This window comes from Aythya ferina (genome assembly GCF_964211825.1).
Source record: "Aythya ferina genome assembly, chromosome: 3".
Lineage (NCBI taxonomy): Eukaryota > Metazoa > Chordata > Aves > Anseriformes > Anatidae > Aythya > Aythya ferina.
Genome location: NC_140298.1, coordinates 84333190 through 84355444, shown reverse-complemented (window position 1 = coordinate 84355444; position 22255 = coordinate 84333190). Strand labels below are relative to the sequence as shown.

Below are 22255 nucleotides of genomic sequence, written 5' to 3'. Positions count from 1 at the left end.
TCACTACCATATGTGCATTTAAGTCCAAGAGCAAGCAGGGTCACTGGCTTTGTGACTTTGGTTTTGAACTTTGAGATACTGTCTGTGTTTTGTCTGTGGAACCAGCACTGAGGTTAGAAACCTCATTTTTCTTATGTCGCACCCACAGAGAGGGCCCCTGTACCTGGACAAGGGCAATGAGCACCTCGTTTCTAACACAGATGGCACGATGGACAGACCCACAGGAGTCACCAGGAGGTGACATGGAACCACCGAGACAGATAATTGGGACTGGAAACCAGTGCAGACCTCATGGGAATGGCAACTGGAGGGAGAGGTCCACCAGGAGCTCCACTGTGGTAACAGACACCATATACTTACCGTATGTACTTCTCAGTTTCTGATCTTCTTCTGCAAATCAGCTGCCCAGCAAACATACTCTTCTCAGCTCTGGCTGTGAATCAGCACCAGCACCCCGGACATTTGTCCACACCGGGGCCCTGAAATGCTCAAAACTCATGAGTCTGATTACTGCCTGGCTCTCCGCTCTGTACGAACAGCAAGGCTGTTCCCACAAGAACAAGCAAGACATTCATTTCCAGGCACAGTCCCTGTTTTTAGTAGCCAGTGTTACTCACACTGACCGTCTGGTCAAGGTGGCTGGGTATGAAGCATCTGGGAGTCACAGCCCCGCGAAAGAGCTGACTCCAAGGCTGCTCGCAAGTCCTGCAGATCTTCCTGCTGCCTGCCAGATCTTCCCTGCATGCAGAAAAGCCAGAGGGGGAAAGGGCCGGGATGAAAGGATGGAGAAACCACAAAGCAGGGCTGGGGGCGGGCAGGAAGGGGACAGAAGCACAGGAGGGCAGCGGGTGGGGAGCTGGCAAGGGTCTGTCTGAGGGCAGGGCAAGGAGCCGTGCCACGGCACCTCCGGCTGCCCCAGGGCCCCCTCCCGCTGCCGGGGCACCCCGGGGTCTCCGAGGTGGGAAGGCGCCTCCGCAGCCCCACCGGGCTCAGGTGGAGGGGGCCGGGAGGGGTGTATCTGAATACCGCCGGGGATGGGCACTCCGCAGCCTCCTCGGGCAGCACCCTCAGCGTCCCAAGGAAGTTTGTGTCCAGCTCCAGCCCCCCGGAGGGCACAGCATGGCACCAAACAGCACCGCGCCCCTGCGGAGCTGCGCGCCCCCGCGCCCGGCGGCTCCTCCCCTGCCCTCCGCGTCCCGCCCGGCGGCGCCCGGCTGCTGCTCCTGCCCCTGCCCCTGCCCTGCCCCTGCCCTGATCCTGCCCTCATCCTGCCCCTGCTCTGCCCCTGCCCCTGCTCCTGCTCTGCTGCGGCCGCCGGCAGAGCGGCGGCGCCGGGCGCCCCGGTGCGGGCGATGTGACCCCCATGGGCGCCCGCCGGCGGCGGCGGGGAGCGGCCCGGCTGCTGCTGCTGCTGCTGCTCCCGCTCCTGCTGCTGCTGCTCCTGCCGCCGCGCACCGCCGCGCACACGGGTAGGTGGCGGCCGTGCCCGCTCCCGACGGGTGGGATGGGATGGGATGGTAGGGGATGGGGTAAAACGGTGTGGGATGGCGTGAAATAGGGTGAAAATGGGGTGAAATGGGGTGAAAATGGGGTGAAATGGGGTGTGATGGGGGCTGCGGGTTCTCCCCTGGGACAGCGATAGCATGGCACGGCACAGCACGGCATGGGGGCTCCTTCCCCCGGACACAGGAGAGCTGGCCCATCCCGGTGCTGTGCCGAGCCGTGCCGAGCCCCCAGCCTCTCCCCGGTGCCCCCCTGCACAGCAGCAGCCCCGGCTGGGCACGGATCCGGGCTGCCCCGGGCCGGGGTCCCGCGGTGAGCTGGGCGCTCTCGCCGCTTTTTGCGCTTTGCGCCGGTTTTATGGCCCCGCTCCTGCCCCCCAGGGCTCGCAGTGGGGGAAGAGGACTGGGTGCTTCTGTGAGGCCGTTTCATCTTCTTCTTTTCTCTGCAGTTGCGGGGGAATTGGGCTGTAGAGCACTTTATGTTTCTAAAATGTCAGTTTGCTTTCAGTTGTAATCTGAGCGCGTGCGCTCGGGCTGCTCCTTGTTACGAGCATCAGGGTAATTCCCCAAATACCTCCCGTGTTCCTAGCTTCCCCTGTGCTTGACAGACGCCAGCCGCAGGAGCCCTACCTGCACGGTGGGAGATGTTACAGCAGCAGGCAGGATGAGTTTTTGGCAGAGCTCCTGCCCGCCTGTGCCAGCGCTGAGCGCCTCTGCCTCCCTGCTGCCAGCCACGGCCAGACCCGACCCTGGTGACAGCCCAGCAGGAGCAGGCTGGGGGTGCTGCCGGGTGGGCACGAGCTCGGTGGGGCCTCAGCTGTCACTGGGATCATCTCACGAGATGCTCTGTCTCTCCAGCATAAAGCAGAGATGAGCACAGCTTCTGAGAAACCTACTGGTCTTCTCCCATTAAAGCCCACAGAAAAACTTCCAGACCTAGCAAGAGCTGGAGTGTAGTAAGGAGCACACTTCATCCTCAAGTAACACTGTTTAAGGATGGTTTCAGTTAACTCATTTGACCAACTCTTCTCTCATGCACCAGTGGCTTTCAGAGATGGGCACTCCGAGCTCTCCCTTCACGGGGCTGGCTCCCTTTCAGGCAGCTGCCCACATCACGTTCACTTCATCAAAGTCCACTGATCACCAGTGCAAGTGGTTTGGAAAATTTCTATAACTGGCTTTCAGTAGCCCTTTCATTTATTTATATTTTAATATATATATTTATTTATTAGCACAGACTGCTTCCAGAGAAGGTTTAGAAAAATGTCAAGGGAGATGAGCTGTTTTTCACTAACACTCCTTCAAGGGAGAAGGGAAACAGTATGGTCCTGAGTTTTAGCTAGACGTACTTCCACGTTTTTATTGACAGTCAGCAATATCAGCACAGAAAGGAGAGTTTTGCCTTTCACTGGAGGCTTACAGCCTCCTTTTTCACCTCTTCTATTTCAGCATAACAAGTAAAAACTGTTTTAACTCACCCTGTCAGTATTGTGCTAATAACAGAAGACATTACATGAGGGGCAGAACTGTAACAGCAGTGCTCCTGCTCTTCCTCAAAATTGATGTTACAGGTGCAGAGCCATGTCCTCTGGGTTCTTTCTTCCAGCAGAATAAGCCTGGGTTGCCAGTTGTGAGCAGATGTAGTCCTGCAAATACTGCAGCTGTCCCGGGGGCTTCACCCGGTGCCAGAATAGGAACAGATTGCACAGGGGCACCAGTGTACCTCAGTACCGTGGCGAGCGGTTTTACAGCAGGACTTCACAGACTCGGGTTCTTGCACCTTACAGCATCCATGCTGTGCATGTCCATTGGGAGTTTCCAAATTAATTCCTCTCCAAATAATGTGGCAGCAGCTTTTAAACATTAACTTACAGATGGATCATGGCAAAACACTAGGCAAAACAGCTTTTCTTTTCCCTGTGGTGTATGTGTGGGTACAATCCTACTCTTACTGGATTACATTTGCTGTTTCAAAGGTCCCTGAAAGCATGAAGAGCTAAGGTACTGCTGTCCAGTGATGTGTGCCCACTTAACACATGCTGCCTTAGTGTTACCTGGTTTTGCACAGGACAAAAATTTCACTTGTCACTGCACATCAGTGGGATTTTTATACATTGGTGTTTCATTTGCTGCTAAAAATCTGTACTCTAGAACAAACGAAAAGGGATGGAAAATGCAAAATGGAAAAGCAAATGAAAAAAAAAAAAAAAAAAAGGAAAATCCATAGTATCTAGAAATGCGGCGTGTTCTTCCTTACCACAAGAGCTTCATGATTTTTGTAAGCAGCTCAAGGATAGGGAAGAAGCGTCACAATTTTTGAATGCAATAGAATGTTATTCTCTTAATTTACCAAACTTCGTCTTAAATCCTTCCTAGTGGGGGCTTCCCTAACCACATTCTTATGTAGTTAGAGAAGCTATTACATTTCCAACTCACAGAGTCCAGTCTGTACCTTGTAGATCTGTTCAGAGAAAGAGCAAGTAACAGATGCTACATTATACAGATTCTGGGAAAGGCAAATGAGCCTGAATACTGTACTGCAAAAATAGAAGTGTTTTGATATATTTCAGGCACGTTTACTATTTTTGTTCAGATCAGGCATGTAATGTTGAAGCAAATAGCTCAGTGATTGCACTTACTTTGCTTATGTCCATATCGTGAAGCAGTCTTGGTATTGGATGTCTTCTGGATGGAGCTGACCTGGAAGGTGTTCTCCTTGAGTGCATCTAAAACAAGTAGAGCTAGTCCAATATTAGAAAAAAAAAAAAAAAATAGAATGTGTACAGCGTAGACAAGATTTTTTTTCAGTGTTGACTTTTTCATGTAAGAGATCTGCTCATATTGGCTTGCATTGTTCACTAATGTAGACAACAGCTGTAAATACCACTTGAGTTGGTACATGGCTATACAAATTACTTTTCTTATGATAGGACCTTGAAAGCTTCCTCATTTTAATGCTTTCTAATAGTTGCATAAATTGGTTGGTCTGCACTGACATACCTGATTTAATTTACTTGTCTCTCTTTATCATATTTTTACTAATAAATACATCTATATTTTAAGAAGCAGCTTCAGACCTCCCTTTAAGCAGATTTCAGTATGTTTTCTTTCACAGTTACTAGAGCACTGAAACATACAAAACATCCCATTTTTATCAAGGAATTATTCTGGAAAATACAGAAAAAAAAAGGATGGGATCACAGTATAGGCCTTGCAGTTAAGCCATTGAGCTTGAGATCAGGGATCATGTTTATGTCCAGAGGTTATATTTTGCCACGTTAAAGCCATCCAGAGGGCAGGCAATGTTCCAGTGCTAATAATCCACTCCTTTTCCTCCTCACCTATCCTCTGTAAGTTGTTGAGAAGGTGTGCACCAGACTGTGATTTTGAAGGGCAGAAATGAAATGCTTAGCTCAAAGTTCACCGGTGCTGAGATGCTTAGGTATTGACACAAGGTGATTCGAGGTATGTTTTGGATCTGAGAAGAGGCTGATCTGTTACGCAGACACAAACAGTAAGTATTAGCTGAGGTATTAAATAGCACACTGAAGTGTCAGATAGATCATTTCATATATGAGGCAAGTAGCGTGCATGCTGTAAATAGGCTAATTGCACCGTGGGTATACTCTGTGATGTCTGTGTGCTGCGAAGCCTCTGTATTGGAAGTACATGGGAGGGCTGAGCTAGTTTTTTTGTTCTATGTGGTATTTTCTGGCTCTCTGCAGTGTGAAGGAGAGAAGAACAAAAGTAATGTAGAAATAAAAAGGAATATTGGTGTGAGGTGAACTACAGTATATGAAGGAGTGTTATGTTCATACAATCAAAAGACTCATCCTTATTGTCTCATCTCTAATTTACTGTCTCATGTCAGATAATGCTGTGATCCGTGCCCTGCTTGTTGGCTTGGCTTACAATTTCCACAACTTGACAAATTCTCATTACATTTTAATCAGGAATGGAAACAGCAAGAGTAGCTAATTCATTCTGTAGAGAAACTTCAAACACTGTTGGGAAATTGGGATTGAAGTCCAAAACTTACATATGTTTTGAGGTTCCCAGTGCTAATGTTCAGATTCGCTACTCCAGCTGGTAACCTTAGCCTTCTTTCACTGTTATTCTCCAGTGGCTTTTATATTTTTAATTCCAAGACAAGCAAGTGGTTAGTATTACTCAAGTCATCTATGTACGTGTGGTTCAGTTTATGTTTGTTTTTATAGTTGTGGCTTGTACACTTCTACTGATTGATTTCTCTCAAAGAATTGGTGTTGATTACAACTGCATGATTAATAGCTAGGAGGGAGAATAATCATCCTTTACAACCCAAACAAGAGCTTCTTTTAAGAAGCTGAGGTTTGTAAAAGCCTGAATTTTGGAAGTCATCAGTAGATATCAGTAGATAAAAACGAAGTTTTATTAGAAAGCCAAGTTTAAATGATGTACAGATCTGTTTCTGCTTTACACTTTCTGTATTAGTAACTTACGGAGTTTCTATCTACTGCTGTTTTTATTATCTCAAAAAAAAAAAAAGTACAATAAAACTAGATAAGGCAGAAAGAAGTGACAGTGAGATGTAGGACTGGAGGTATGGGATGGTTTACATATAAAGAGATTAAATAAACTATGCCTCCTTCTCATGGAAAATAGGTGACTGAAGAGGAATGTATTTATATATTCTTTTCCTGTCTGCCTGGCTACCTGAAGAGTATTCTAAGGTGAATGAAGGGTCACGAGAAAGGCTGTAGTCCCTTCTTTCCCTCTTTATTCCCCAGCACCTTCAGTTAAAACTCACCTGACAGCTTAGCTGTTTTTCAGCCTCCCATTTTCCACTCCCTTTTCTGTGATGGGAACAGAAAAGGATCCAAAAAATATTATGAGAAGAATGTTGCTTTAGGAGGGGAAAACAGGTTATGAAGATTTATGTATTTGAGCGCAATCACACTCTATACACATAAGCACACCCAGGTTGGTATTACAGCTTTGAGGTGAAAGGGGTTAATTTATTTCATGGTAGTTTCTTAAAGGCTGGAGGGAGCAATGAGGCTAATATTTATTATTGTGTGTGGTTTGTACACAACTGCTCTTGGCTCTCCTTGTCTATTCTGAAAGTACGTCAGTATACCTGCTTTAGGGCGTACTGTAGTCGAAATAGTAATGTACAGGATGTGGCTCAGAAACACTAAAAACTGCTCGGAGAAGGTTGAGACACGTGTAATTGCTGACAGTTTTTTCACTTTATCAGAAGGTACCAGACAGACAGACAGACAGACGTGGGGCTTCACAACTCCCCAAACGTACATCAAGCCGTAGCAGTCCCAACATGACTGGGCTGCCTTCTCCATCGGCATAGTCCACAGTCAGGCTTCTGCTGTGCGCATCAAAATGTGTATACTGTTTTGGTGAACTTCAGGAAGAAAACGCCACCTTTACTAGCATTTTTGAGGCAGTCTTTTGTACCTTATAAAGGAGGTAGGTGATTACGCTGAATGACTTCCTCTGTACAGCAAAATCACTTCAAACCTACAGGCGGGGTAAATGAGTCTAAAAATCATGACTGGCGGTTTTAACAAAAAAACACTTGTTATGTCCAGGAAAGATACTAAAAATAATACTATATCTGTTACTTGTTCACATCTGAACTTTCTGTGGGAGCACTCTGAACATACAGTCATACGGTGCCTCAAAACACAGCAGACCATACCTCTGGGGAGATTAACAGAAATGGGTGGGTGATCCAGGAAACCTTCATTTCTCGTGAGCTCTCTACAGGCAGCTGCTTCCCAAAGGCACTTCATGTCCCAGATTATCTGTGAAAGAAGCATGAATGTGGGGCACCAGAAGGGAAAAATAATGCTGTTGAGTACATGGAGTAGCAGAGATCCTCGGCAGGCCGCCTCATGCCCGCTGGGGTATTCCTGGCCAAGCCCTGGTACCATGCAGAAGATCAAGACCAGAGCTTCCAGACGAGGCTTTTCAGAGGGGACTTTCCAGCATTCCCTGTCCTCCCAGGCTGGAAATGGAGCTGGTGGGGCAGGGGCTGCCTTCATCCCAGCCAGATTTCCCAAGGGTGAGCGGAGGAGGCATCTCGCGGCCTGCAGGTCTGTGGTTTGGCAGAGCTTGGCGTGACGCACCACCCTGGGCAGCAGAGGGAGATGCCCATGCAGCTGTGGGACTCCTCCACAGGCACCCAGCACCATGCTGTGCCCCCAACTACGGGGCTGCCACCTCTGCGAGGCACTGAGCATCCCCCTCCTCCTGCATTGCTCCCTCTTGAAATATCCTCTTGCCATTTGTGAGCACTGGCTGGGGATTGGGAACAGGTCGCTGGTTACCTCTCTGCCCTGGGTGGTCGTAGGACCTCCCCTGCGAGAGATGAGGCACTGCAAGCTTGCAAGGTGTGCTAGCCCTAGCCCTCAAATCTCTGATGCAGAAGAAGGTGCTCCATATGCATCTTGTAGGTCTGGCCTTCCCTCGGAAGGGAAGGCTCTTCCACTGACACCACACTTTGTCTCTTGCCCAAGGGAAAACATGGATTCAGAAGACAGCATTTCACTTATTAAACTAATTCAGTTTCCAAGAAAAACAAAATCCCTTGTCTAGACAAGCTGTTAGTAGGTCAGAGAGTGAGGAGCAACACCCTTTAGGCAATAAATAAAATGTTATCAGTACTAATTGAACTGTCATTGCCTCATAGATATTAGCCAGCACTAAGTGATGAAGCTAAAAACAACTTTTGCTGGGTTTATGTAAAAAATAGATAGGTTATGTAAGGATAGATTAGGATTGGTCCACAACATGCTGTGTCAGAATTCACCTGATAACTCTCACACAGCATCATTTTTAAAATATTTCTTTTCAAAAAGAAAGTTTACTTAACCCCAGAGCATTTAAAAAAAGAATAAGATATCAGAAATATTCTAATTAAACACTCATATTCTTGGCTACTGAGGTGTAGTCAATTTAATCAACAACAGGCTTTTAGAATGAATTTATTACTTTTTGGAAAAAAAAAAAAAAAAAAAGGCAAAAAAAAAAAGTTTTTGCATTGCAAACTAACAAAATATTTTTCAAATATTTTTCCTTTTTTTTTTTTTTTTTAAATGAAGAAAAATCCCACACCTCTGATGGATGGTGACTCTACGAATCTTGACCAACTTGAGAGTAATTTTAGATGAGCCCACCCTGATTTTCCCTCAACTTGTTTCAGGCCAATGTTGATCTCTTAAAATTAGTAGGAAACATACCCACAAGCATTTTCTCCTGTCAGAGTGGATCAAGAGCGTGTTTTTGCAGTACAGCATGGTTAGGCTGTACAAGCTCTACTCTTGTGCTTGCAAACCTTCAAAGCAGTGGGAAGAAAATTCAGTTTATTTAATTTCTGTCATACAAGATAGCAGAAAGGAATAGGTATCAGCTGCCACAGCCCTCCCCAAATGACCTCCCCAGGTTCACCTGTTTCCAATGGCAGCCTGCCTGTTTTCTTCAAAAACAAACCCCACGTGTCCAAGCCTTGTCACTCTTGTTTTCCCACCTCTTCTCTCATGACTTCTGCTTTCCTGCCTCCTCCACCACCTCATTTTCATTTAGTCTCATGACCCTATTTCTGTCCCCATCACGCTCTCCCCTTTCCACCATGTCCCCTATGAAGAAGCTGTGATGGGAGTGACTGTCTCCTATTCTGGGAGGCCAAGAGTTTGCTTTGTGGTTACCTCTTGAGCATTGTTCTGACTACAACAGGAAATCACCTCCGTGCTCCTCCCCCCATTCCCACCAGCACTGCTGAAGTAAAAGGGTTTCACTAGCCCGACTTTGTGCAGGGTGGTCCTAGAGCTCCAGCTGGGAGGAAAAGCAGGGAAGCTGCCATGACTTCTGCCTGCCCGTCTTTCTCCTCCTGTTCCTTCTCACTAACCAGTCCGTTGAATTCCACAGAGGAGTGCAGAAGAATCAGCACAGAGGAAAACTTTCAATCTCAATCCATTAAAAAAAAAAAAAAAAAAAAAAAAAAAAAAAAAAAGTTAACTCATTTGCTTAAATTGTTACAAAGATGACTAATACCAGGTAATGACATTTGCTAACGTGTATTCCTGGCTTAGTGGGGTTTCCCTTCCTCTCAGTAACTTCTGATCTCCAGTTTTGGCTCAGTTCCCCTGTTTACCATTCATGCACTCCCTTGCATTCCTGCATGGCCAGTGCCAGCTTGCTTTAGACTGTAGATGTACCAGAAAAGACAATCCCAACCCTCTGCTAGGAAATGCTACTAAACGTTATGCTAAACGGACATTTGTTCTGATTGAGTATGACTATTTTTATGATATCCTTACGCATGTGTTTGAGGGAATATTTTTCATTGTAAACATCATCATTTAAGCAGATGATCTGGAGGAAGCAAAAGGAGTTAAGAATTCATAAGAAACAAAGAGCAGCAGCACAGAAGGAACAAGCAAGATTTCACACGAATTTGGTGGAAGTTGCCCAAAGCTGAACAGGGCAGTTGGTCACAACATAGCCAGAAGTGAATCACTGGTGTGCTAAATTGCTCCGAAGTTGCTTCATGTTTCACTGGTGGTTCTGTAGAGGAAAAAGGTGGAAAGAGGTGGCTGTGGGGCTTGGCATTTTCAAAAGTTCACTCCCAGCTGCAAATTGTGAGGAGCAGAGTGCCTGCTGTGTTGCCCCTAAATTCAGCTCCTGGCACAAAGGAGCTGCTTCCTTTAAGGGTGCTCCCCAGGAACACTTTTGCATAAGAAAATACTATAGCAATTGAAGCCAAAGTCTTTTCTGTCATTGTCAAAAAAGGAGTTCCTCATTTAAATAGAAGTAATTGGTAAGGGAGGAGTCCTCAGTTTTGACTGCTGTAGCTATTAGGAAAAGCTGTGTTGAAGTAAGACTTTCCTTTCTGCCCTAATGCTTTCCACATCACTCACTGTCATAAATTACGTCCTACATCTTACAGTTGTCTAGAGAAACTCTGTGACTTCCTATGATATTTTATTTTGCTAGAAAATTTGGTGGGACGGCAATCCTTGTAGCCATGAGAGAGTGAAATACAATAGGTATTGCATGTTGTAATATTGTATTGCTCTCTTGGCTGGAGAGCAGCACAGTCAACACTGGTACTTACACAGGACAAATTTCGGTGGCTACACCTCAGCTTTCAGTGGGTATCTGTCTTCTCCCCACCCCATAACTTCAGCTAGTGTACAGAAAATAATCTTTTTTCTTTTTTTTTTTAATTTATATATTTTTATGCTTTGCAGCTGCTGGGTTGTCTAATTCAAGAGACGAGTTAACAAATGTGTTTACAGCGAGAGAGCTCGGGTAGTTGCAGCTGTATTTGTCCTGCAACGTTGACATTAAACACAGCCATTTGTCACCGAATTAGGCAGCCCTGCCTCCTAGCAGATAAAAAGCAGGTGCACTGAGCAGACAGTAGTAATAATGCACATACACATGCAATATACTTGCATAGGTGTGTGTGCATGTATATGCATATGTGTATAGATAGATCGATGTGGCAATAGCCAGCCCCAAGGTTTGAACAGTACCAACTTGAGTGAGGTGGCTGACTGAGTACTCTGTGTGATTAAAACTGACCACATTTTTCAACCCAACAGAGGCGCTTTTACGAAGAGATGAGGCACCTGCCATCAAGACTTTTACTCATGTGAATAACCTCACTGACGTCAGTGGATTTTTTTGCTCACATGTGAAGGTGTTTTCAGGCTAAGTCACATCTATTTTGAAGAGTCTCACAATAGCTTACTCTAAGATCAGGACTTGGCTCTTCATTGTGGTGGTGAAGTTTACAAGCCTATTTTATTACTGTCTTTCCAGTCCAGGTGTGCAGTCATGAAGACATAAAGAACAATATTACTCAAGGTTTGATTTACAGCATTTCCAAAGAGAGTAATAATGGCTCTGGGTTTTTTTACACACATGAAATAAATAAAGGAAATTACTTCATTATACTGGAAAGTGATGACAACCAGTACAGACTATCTATGAGACACACTAAACCTACCAAAGTGAATTGCATGACTGATTTCTGCTCTCATGTAGGCCGGTGTAGACGGAAAATACTCCATGTGACATCCACGCCATTAATCGTAGTTAATGGAAAGAAAATTGGAATATGATTAGTTATATTGCATTTAAAGACAAGATACCAAAATAAGCAGCCGATACACATACTTGCGTTCTTTACTAACTGATAACCTCAGGACGCACTAGCTATATCTACGTTCTATTTTTCACGTTTCTCCAGATAGTATTGTGCATCAAGGAGACATGAAGGAGTTTATTCTTCACTCTTCTCGTAGAAATTGTAGAGTGTGGCAGTTTTATTCATGTTTTACAGATGCAGAATTGAGGAAAGGAAAAGACCAGAAATAGAAAGCAAATCTCTGCTTTTGCAGCTGATGGAAAGTTAACGGTCCCAGTCCCTCTGCCTTCCAGATCACACTGAACTCGGGGCAAATCGGAGCATGCTTGCAATGTTGTAATGCTTTAGATCTTGTAAAGATACAGCCTGTGGGTTCTGTTGTCTGAGATTGGCTCATGCACTGCAGTCAGTGTTTCTGTTTTGAAACTTCATTTACCACATCAGAAACCACACTGGGCGGAGGGAAATTAAAAAAAAAGTCAATTAAAAAACACCTTTACGTGTTACTAGTTCAAAAATATTTTAGTGTAACAGATTAAAGTAGCAGGAGTGGTCAGACCTTTCACTAAGTCCTTTGTTCTCTATCTTTTTCTTAACTTTCTCATTTATTTATTTATTTATTTATTTATTTATTTATTTTTCCTCTTTTTCTTTTTTAATGAGAAACCTTTTATGGCTTTGATTTCCCACAACCTAAGAAAAAATCTGTGGCGTATTTCCTTCTTTTTGGGAATTGCAACAGAAAGTTCATTTGTTTCTCAGTTCCTCCTGCCCTCTCTGGACAGATTCCCTGATTGCCTTCTTCAGGGCTTGGGCAGGACTGTTTGACTTCTGATTTTTTTTCTCTCTTGTTCGTGGTTGCTGATTATGCAATTGATGGCTTCCCTGCACTCTCATACACTTTAGTGCAGGGATGTGGTGCAAATAATGAAAATTGATACCTCAGTGATTTCTCACAGTCCATACATTGCTGGCTTTGGTTAGTAGCTTGCACATCAATGTTTTAAGTTCTTCTCTGTTTCTCTGAACAAATGTTGCCAACTTCTGGATGCTTTCGTAGCTCTCTTGGGCAGCTTCATGTTTCCATTTGGATTAGTTTCACCTAAGCAGGAGGCACATAGAGGACATTTATATTGGTGGAAAGTAAAACTTCTTATTTCCCAGGTTCTTTATCTCCCACTTGGAAGCAAATGTGAGAGTAAAGCAGATGCAGAAGTATTCCTGTCAGTCTCTCTCTGCTTCTTTCTTACCCTTGGCATCCTCAAATTTTGGGATTTCATTGTAACCAAGCCTGTAATTTGAGCCCCTGCTAGATTACTGTTAAGTGGCATTTCTGTGTCTGAGTGTTCAAGGAAAGGGGACTTCCTGCATACTGTATGCTTGCCTTGAGGACTGTACCTGACAAGACTTGTTCTCCAAAAAATAAAAATAAAAATAGAAATTTGAATGTCACCTAGCTAAGTGCTGGGGATTAAAGAGAGCATCATTAGAAATACCCTCCCAGTAACAGCTTTATGATCTGAAGATACAGATTTAAGCATATACTGGCATTTGTTTTGAACGTTAATATACAAGTAGAGGCTTGGAAAACCCATAGTTTGCACCATGACTGTTTAAAATAATTGGCCCCTACAAAATAACAAGGAGATTGTTTTAATAAATACATTGAAGATAAAAGCTTTTACTGTTTGCTTCAAAGACAGCTAGAAGTCAGACAGGTATTCAGGAAAATGATGGTGATTTTTATTTACAAAAGCAACTATGTGTTACATTTAGTATGTTGTACACAATTCATACAGGAGGACAAACACATTAATAGTGAAATATACTTAAAAAAAATTAAGGTCTGCTTAAGGAAGCAACAAAGGTCAAGGACTATTCATTCAGATAGGTTCCCGCTGTTCATGTTAATATGCTGTATTTCCTCCTTTCTTTGTCACATTTTATTATCTTAAGAACTAGAATTGCATTGCGGGAGGAAGACGGTTCTGAAAAGTCCTGAAAGACCACAGATTCACTTTTTCTCTTCCCCATTATGCTCTCGTGGCCACTTTCAAGAAGCACCTTCCCAGCACCTCCAGCCCCAGGGCTCATCTCAGGGCTGCTGGGAGGTGCTGGGGAGGTGCTGGGGCTCGCAGCTTGCAGCTTGGGATTCTGCTCCTGGGCCCAAGGTCACTGTTTTGCCAGCAGTTTAGCAATGTGAGCATCTCCGTTAAATTTATGATTTTAAAAGTGTGTATTAGGAACAGAGGAAAATGGGTTCTTAGGAGCCCCTGGACTTGCTTGTGTTGCTTATTTATTTCAAAAGCTGGTGCAAAGAATGGTAATTTAGATGAGTGACATACCAACAGGTGCTCAGTTTTTGACTTTATGGAGAATAAAGGCAATATATAGCATTTTATGGCTTACTTAAAAATAAGTATCTGTTTGGTTAACTTGGAAGCATATGCACTTGCAGATTCTTAGTGTATGTTGTTCCTTTCTTGTTTTCTTTCTCAGGAGAGTTGTATTGTTCTTTGCCCAACCCCAGGAATGTCCATTTTGAATCTATAAACATGAAGAATGTCCTTCACTGGTCAGCACCAGAAGGTACAGGAGAGGGAGTACTCTACAAGGTGAAATATTCAGTGTAAGTTGGCTTATTTCATCCTTCACTGCCTTTTTTAAAGCATTTTAAATTAAATATATATATATGTGTGTGTGTGAGCTAGGGCTGCTAAAAACAAGAGAGAACTAAAATATGGCTTAGATTTAAACAATACAGTTTTTAGCTTTTACTTGTGGTAATGCTTTCTTCAGATCCAGTTTAAATATATATATAAGAGAAGCTGTGGATGCCCCATCCCTGGAGGTGTTCAAGGCCAGGCTGGATGGGGCTTTGGGCAACCTGGTCTGGTGGGAGGTGTCCCTGCCCATGGCAGGGAGATTGGAACTGGATGGGCTTTAAGGTCCCTTCCAGCCTGAACCACTCTGTGATTCTGTGATTCTTGAGACTATGCTGTGGATTGGCATCACAGTGGCCTTCTGTACACATCTGAATGGATCTGGGGATGTGGTATTTAATATAATATTTTGAGCAGCCAGTGTTTCATTGGTCTTTTCTAACAAACTCATCACCAACAGGATTCTTTTGATGTCACATACCTCTCCAGTTTAGGAGTCCAACCACTGAAGTTATCAAGTATTGTAGAAAACCAAGTAACATGATCAGAATCAAGCCTCACCCCTGTGTAGGATATCAAGGAATTAGAGTGAAGACCAGAATCCATTTTCTTCATTCCCATCAAGAGAGCACTAGGTCATCTTGAGGACAGTACTGGAAGTTTAGCTTATAGCTTTTAGGTGTAGCACTGATGTCATGGGCGATGTAATGCTCCCAGGCTTATCCTCTGCTATATAACCTTCCCTTGGTCTAGTAGTTCTTTCATGACACCAAAAGAAATTTAGATCTCCAGAAGTTTCCTGTAACTTGTATTGGTTACTTAAACAAAGCAAGAAGTTCCTCCTGCAGTCAGAGACCACAACCTCTTTTGCCCAGATCTCGTGCTAACAGAGGAGAGACATAGTCCCCCTCAGTAGGAAAGGTTTGTCTCCTGTCCACTCATCTGGGAGACCCTGAGCACCTGTCTTCACACACCAGGAAGAGCCTTTCTGGCAGAACTCTTGTCTTTATACAGTCATCCTGGCTCGGTTCTCCTGTGTTTAGTGTTTAAATTAAAGCTGTGGAGACAGAGGTTGAGAGATGGTCACAAGCAAATCTGGACTTAAATTAGTACCAATAACATCTCAGTTACCTATTGCCTCTTTTGGGTAGGGCCTACTCTGATTTATATTTCATTAACAACTTATGGAAGTCTTGTGTTTTATCTCAGCTGAAGTTGGGAGCTCCTTGAAGTTGCACATTTCTGCAAAACAGGCAAACTCTTCTATCATCTGGATGATCCATTTCTGTGTTACATTATTGGGTGACTAATATAGCAATAGCTTTTGCATAGCTCCTTTCTCTTTCTCTTTCAATATAGATATGGCGTTGGCAAATGGATTAGGAAGCCAGAATGCAGGAATATCAACAGAACGTGGTGTGACCTCTCCAATGAGACTGCTGACTATGAAGAGCAATACTACGCGAGTGTTAAAGCCTTCCTGAATGGGATGTGCTCTGACTGGATGGAGACGGCACGATTCAACCCTCTTACAGACAGTAAGGAAAGTTAATCACAAATCCAGGTGTTCATGGCCTTGATTAGTACTCTGTGCTCAGAGTGCATGTGCCTCATAGCATGTGGTATTTTAATTTTAATGTGAGGTTAGATTTTTTTGCTGCTGTTTGAGATTTATGCTGCTGGCAGCAATAATTGAAATAATTGTGTTGGAGTTTGGGCATATGTATGTTAAACCTGTGTACTTAGAACTGCCTTATATATGCTGAATACTCTTTTATGCAATGGTAAAGCTTTACTCAAGGAAAACAAAAGCTGTGGCACATCCACTATATAAAGAACTCTGATTTTCAAAAGGCCCTGTTAAACCAAGCAGTAATCATACTCTAAAGCACCATCTCTCTTATCTATGCCAGATAATCTGACAACATGCTGGTAATTTAGCCTGTTTTAGCAAATTGAGTTTCAAGCTTATATATTCTGCAAAGTCACAGGAATTCCTAGGCAAAATTCCAAGTCAGTGTTCAGCTTCCTTCTGTGAAGTTTCTCTTCATTATCTGGAAAGTAATTTTCTACCAATATAAATGGATTGTTCAAAGTTCTACCTAGACTCCCCAGAATATTACAAGAAATTATTATCATCACTTTAAGAAACTACATGGTCAAATCCTCTGCTGCATGTAACTATTTCATCTAAATGTTTATTTGTCCAGCTAAGATTGATCCACCCATGGTAAATTTATCATCCACTGAGAAATCTATTTCAATCATTCTGACTGCTCCCGAGAAGTGGAAGAGAAGTCCTGATGGAGAATCAGTCTCTCTGCTTCAAGTGTATCCTGGCCTGCAATACAATGTGTCTGTCCTCAACAAAAAAACAAAGAAACGGGTAAGCGTTGAGAAGGCTGGGGAGCTCCACCTATTCAATCTGTGCACTGTACTTACTGAAATGTTCTTTAACAGCAAGAATTGAAGTAGGACTCACAGCATTATAGGAATTGTAGTATCATTCAGGTGGGAAGGAAGCTCAAGGAGGTCTCTAGTCCAAACTTTTGCTCAAAGCAGGATCAGCTATAAGCTCTCACATGAGCTTTGTCCAGCTGCATAGTGAAAATCTCCAAAGATGGAGACTGCATAACTTGTTCCACTGCTCAGCCGTCCTCTTGGAGGACAAGTTTTCCTTTTTACCCAGCCTGAACCTCTTTTTTTCTGCTTATGTCCCTTGTCTCTCATCTTCCCACCATTCAGCACAGTGATGAGCCTGGCTTTGTCCTGATAATCTCTGTGGGTCATCATGGTCCCCCTGAAGCTCTCTCTTCACCAGGTGGTGAAGCTCCAGTCCCTCAGCTCTCCTTGCAGGGCATGTTCTCCAGCCTTAACCGTCTCAGTGGCCCTCCACTAAACCCACTCCAGTTTGTCCATTTTTCTGTATAGGGGGAGCCAAAACTGGACACTGCTCTAGGGGTGGTCTGATGAGCACTGAGTGGAGGAGGTCCTTCCCCCACCCCTTCACCTACTGGATCCTCTCCTGTTGGCACTGCCTAGGATGCTGTTCACCTCCTTTGCTGCAAGGGCACATTGCTGGCTCGTGTTCAGCTCGCTGCCTGTGCCAGCCCCCTTCAGCAGAGCTGCTCCCCAGCCAGGCGGTCTAGTGAAAGTACTCACCAGGCATCAAGACAAAGCTCACCCTTTGCCACCACATTTGAAAGTCTGAATTCTTCTTTATCTCCAGATTTACATTCCGTATCAGGGAGTGGTTTCTAGCATAAACACAGTAGATGAGGAAGCGCTCAGTGATTACTTACAAAAATATTCATTATTTGTGTTCCTGTCCTCCAGGCACAATCTCTATCTGGCAAATCTCTGAGTTTCTAGACAGGATATTTACACCATAAAGGTTCCTCTCTGTTAAATGGTATATTAAAATGCTAAGATTAGCAATTAGAGGTGTATAGAAATTTCTTCTTATTATTTTTTTTAATAAAGGTTCTTGACATAGCGCAATTATTTTACTTTACAGTATATAAAATCGTTACCTTTCTGTAAGTGAAGAGTTAAAGGGGAAATTATTTTATTTTATTTTATTTTTTAATATCTTCTAGTGGTTCTTCTCCATCAGCAACAACACCTTGGTTGTGCCCTGGTTAGAGCCTGGAACAGCTTACTGTGTCAGTGCACAGATACATGTCACCACGCCACTTTTACACAGTGGGTTTTCCAAAGAATATTGCATTGCTACTTTGAAAGGTATGTGCAAGCTGTCAAATTGCAACATTAAGTTAGAAAAAATCATAGTGGTAGAGTCTGTAAATTTTGATGTATTTATTCTCAGAGTGAAAAGTTAGTACTGTTTCTGCCTCTTTGCACCCTCTTCTACACTGATGAAAACAATTTTGACTTTAAAACAAAGTTGGGACCTACTGACTGAAAGACAAGACAGGATTTGCATTCTTTGATTCTTAGTGAATGGAGATCATTTTTCTCCTTGAATGAGGTTTGAGAACGAAATAGCTGGGATGGTCTGAGGGGGCAGAAGTTAGCAACAGGAGAACTAGGGGGGATTATTACTTCTTTTTAGAATTTAATTTATAATTTAGATAAAAAATTAAAAAGGTAATTTCCTGCAAATTCCTGCTTTAAAACATTTACATCCCATATCCAAAAAGCAATATGGAAAATGTTTATACTTCTAGTTGAATACGTTAAAAAGTTACTCCGTGCAATAAAAATGTTTGTTTTGTTAACAGATAAAACAGCAGATGAGATTATAACAGTCATATTTGGATATCTTCTGCCTGTCATGCTAGCTGTCCTTCTTATTTCAATGACATGCTACTGTGTGCACAGGTATATTCATGTCAGCAAACAGAAACATCCAACAAACCTGGTAAGTATTCTTTGTTGCTTGAGGATGTTGCCAACTTTGGCAAGAGAAGTGCATTTTCCAGGGGGAAGCCATGGCTATCCACATACAAAAAGCTCTGGTTGCCGCTCAGATCAAGAAAGAACATCACATGAGAGTTTTACTAAATGCTATAAAAACACAGAAATAACACCAGTTAGCAGCCATTCTGCAAAGTTCGATAATTTTTGGAAGTAACACATGATGCCTAAGAAATACCACGTTTGCATCCCATGAACAGAGCTTTCTCACAGCTATCTCTAAACAAGTTGCTCAAGCACAAGCATGCAGTTACAGCAATGAATGAACACCGATGCTAATCCGGTCTGCATGACATGGTGGGATGGGAGCTATAAGGGAGGTGGTTTCAACATGCTGATCTTTCTGAAGAAATCTAGTGCAGAGGTGGTAGGAGAAGTGCTCACAGAGGGACTGAATGCTTCAGGAAGGGGTTGTTGTTGTTTTAATGTTCAATGAACTTTTTTATGTCCACCTTTAAAGCTTCAATTTTATTTCTGTACCTCTGAATTCAGTTCACGTTGAGGTAACAGATGAATATAGATCAGCTATTTTAGCGATGGTCTCTGCTTTTCCCAACCTACAGACTGTTCCACCTGGCCATCCCTTGTGGTCAAGGAGAGGTGGAATAAGCAGTTTGGTTTTAGTCCAGCACTTCTGACCTGGGGAGCTGTCAGACTTCTTGCTACATACATTAGTGGCCTTAGTCTTCCATTCAAGTTTGAAAACCCTGAAATGCAGCTTCTGGTTGTTTTTATATTGAATTTTCTCTTAGTGACTGCTCCTGCAGTACTTCTTTTCAGCTACAAGTATTACTCATTTCAGAAAGATTGTTTATTTGTTTATCTAGACGATTTATTGCAGTCACAAGTCCAGCTTATGACAATGCACAATGCAGGCTCCATACACTGCACTTCAACGTTACTCTATTTTCCTTCTCTGAAAGGAAACCTGATATTATTTAATTCTCTGTAAGTTATACCTTAACACAGCAGCTGACTACGCTTGTGGGATGTGGTTTTCACTGCACTTCCTCTTCACTGGTTAAAAAGGGTGGAATAGATTTCTGTAGTCTGTGACCCATGGCCAACTCCGATGTTCCCTCCAAAGTCACTTGAGTTTGTACTGGTGGAAACAGAAGCAGAATTTGACAGAATTGTTCTAACCATTATTTTGACAAGGAGAAGATGAGAAAAGGGAAATTAGAGCTGCTCATCATACATTTTTACTTCTGGTGGAATAAAAAAAAAGTGAGGTGTATTAACACTCTTGGAGGCATACATGATGAACTTCGTTCTTCCCTACATTGCATTACTCACTCTAATAAAGTCTAATACAGCCATTTCTTTTAAAAATATATTATAGTAGAAGAAGAAGCAAGGTGGTATTTTTATTACACTTAAACCAAAATATTTTTTTTCCTTTCCAGGTATGGCACTACACTGATAAATGCAAGGAAAAGGTTTTCATACCATGTGAAAAGATAGTGGTCAACCTTATCAGTGTTAATGTGGATGAGTACAAGCCATCTCAGGAACCCAATGCTGAGATATCAGAAAGGAAAAGTCCCCGTTATTACACTGTTTACAATGGCACTGAAAGGAAGGATTTGCCTCCTCCAAAAGAAGTGCTGGAAACAAAATACTTGCTTGATATTTCTCATGAAGAGATTTTACAAGAAGAAGATATTTTAGCAGAGAGGGACAAAACTGGGAACTGGCCATTTTATGGCCAGCCTGGAACGAAGAATACTCTGAGCCAGAAAAATGCAAGGACTGTAGAGTATGAACTTGATGTAAGGGTTGAAGACTTCAGTTCTGGTCAGGAACTGGAAGAACTTGGTTTGAAAGAGAAGACTTCTGCCCTAAGAGGGCTTCTCAGTGAGCCACAAATTGCTCTGGGGGACTTGGTTAACGTCAAAACAGGACAGGCATATTGCCCCCAACTAGATGTGAGGTCAACAGACCCTTGTTTGGGACAGGAATTAGAGGAACCTAAACTGAAGAGGGTTGATGCAGTGGATGAAATTCCAGGTAAGACCCATATCAATTTGGTGGACTTGGATACTGAAAAATCTGGGCAGACATCCTATCCTCAGCTGGAAAAAATAGCACAGAGCCTCACAGAGAAAGAGAGTGAACAGACCATACTAGTGGATTGGGATCCTCATACTGGAAGACTGTATATTCCTACTTTGTCCAGTGTTGAAAATCAGGTGTGTGAAGGACTGGTTAAGTGTAATGATCCTGACAAAGAGGGAATTTTGTCCAGGCTGTATGAGAAACAGTTGTCTGAAGAATCATCAGAGGATCAAGAAATGTATCTCCTGCAATTCAAGGAACTATGGGGGCTGCATGTAGAAATGGAGGACTGAACAGTAATTTTCTAAAATACTATAAAATGCAAAGTACTCTTTACTTTGCCAAAGAGAATGATGGACTCAGTGGTGCAAACACAGCATAATGTATTGAAGTTTTCAGAACTGTCACGGTTGACCAAATTATTCATGATATTTATAACAATTTCCAGACCCAATGTAAACAATTTCAACTCTCATCATAGACCTCTCAGGTAAAATACAATGGTTATGAGATTATTGTATTTTTTCAAAGAATTATCTTTTTACAGAGAGTGGGCTGTTAGAATTTTCACATTGTAGTTCTGTAGTTTCAAACTATTTTAGTTTGAAAGCAGTTATTTTTAGCAATAAAAAGCAGCAATATGACATTTTGTCGGGTTATTTCGTGTATCTTGACACATTTTTTTCTAGGTCTCACTCCTACTACTTTTAATGGTTGGAGCTGACTTCTGTGGAAGAAAAGGGCATTCCAGTATATGTTTTGTTTTATGAATATTCTATTTAATGAAGAGGTTCTAATTCGTTTTTCATGACAAACTTCTCTGAGGTGCATGGTCCCTTCCATACTGCTACACAAATACACATCCAGCAAAATTTCTTTTAACAGGTATACCTACCAGTTCAACAAACGTAGGGAAGAAGAGAGACTAGTCATATTTTAAACCAGGGAAAAACTTGGCACAGAGGGATTTACTGATACACCTCTACTCTTAGTGGATGGACTGTGTCTCGCTCAGCCTCAGCCACCAGCAGTAGAGCAGCTGTTTCACAGTGAAATGACTTCATGTCCTGCAAGTGTCTGTTCCTCTGTAATGACTTTAATGGCAGGTTAGCATGACTAACTTAGATGGAGAAGCCTGCCCTAGACACACCGCTGCTTTTTCAGACATCCCACTGCCCATGGCAGACCCAGAAAGTGTCCCTGCATGCTTTCTTTTCCTATCTGATGTCCAGACCAGGACTCTCCATACAAGTTCACTTTTTCTCTGTGTTCTGTAATATTTACTTGGATAGTAAGGTTACCAGACACACTAGAAGTTACTTACTGAGGTGACATTTTTCCTTTCAAAGCCTGTCACTTTTGTCCTTTTTTTGAATACCAAAGAAATTACCGTAATGCTTTCCTTGGTTTTGAAAAGGAGAGAGAAAAAATTTTTC

At 43.0% G+C, this 22255-nt stretch overlaps 1 protein-coding gene across 5 annotated transcripts; it reads left to right on the top strand.

Moving 5' to 3' along the window:
• Window positions 1–221: 221 nt before the first annotated feature.
• Window positions 222–21463, top strand: IL20RA (interleukin 20 receptor subunit alpha). Of its 5 annotated transcripts, none has more exons than XM_084512882.1 (7): window positions 222–361; window positions 14158–14287; window positions 15681–15859; window positions 16532–16707; window positions 17921–18065; window positions 18566–18705; window positions 20168–21463. In XM_084512882.1, the coding sequence occupies exons 2-7, from the start codon at window positions 14214–14216 to the stop codon at window positions 21110–21112; spliced, it is 1659 nt and encodes a 552-aa protein (XP_084369008.1). In that variant the 5' UTR covers window positions 222–361; window positions 14158–14213; the 3' UTR covers window positions 21113–21463. The 5 variants fall into 5 exon arrangements, with proteins under 5 accessions (XP_084369008.1, XP_084369010.1, XP_084369006.1 ...); XM_084512884.1 differs by lacking the exon at window positions 222–361 and adding an exon at window positions 1234–1469 and having other exon boundaries at window positions 14189–14287; XM_084512880.1 differs by lacking the exon at window positions 222–361 and adding an exon at window positions 1242–1469.
• The last annotated feature ends 792 nt before the right edge of the window (window positions 21464–22255 follow it).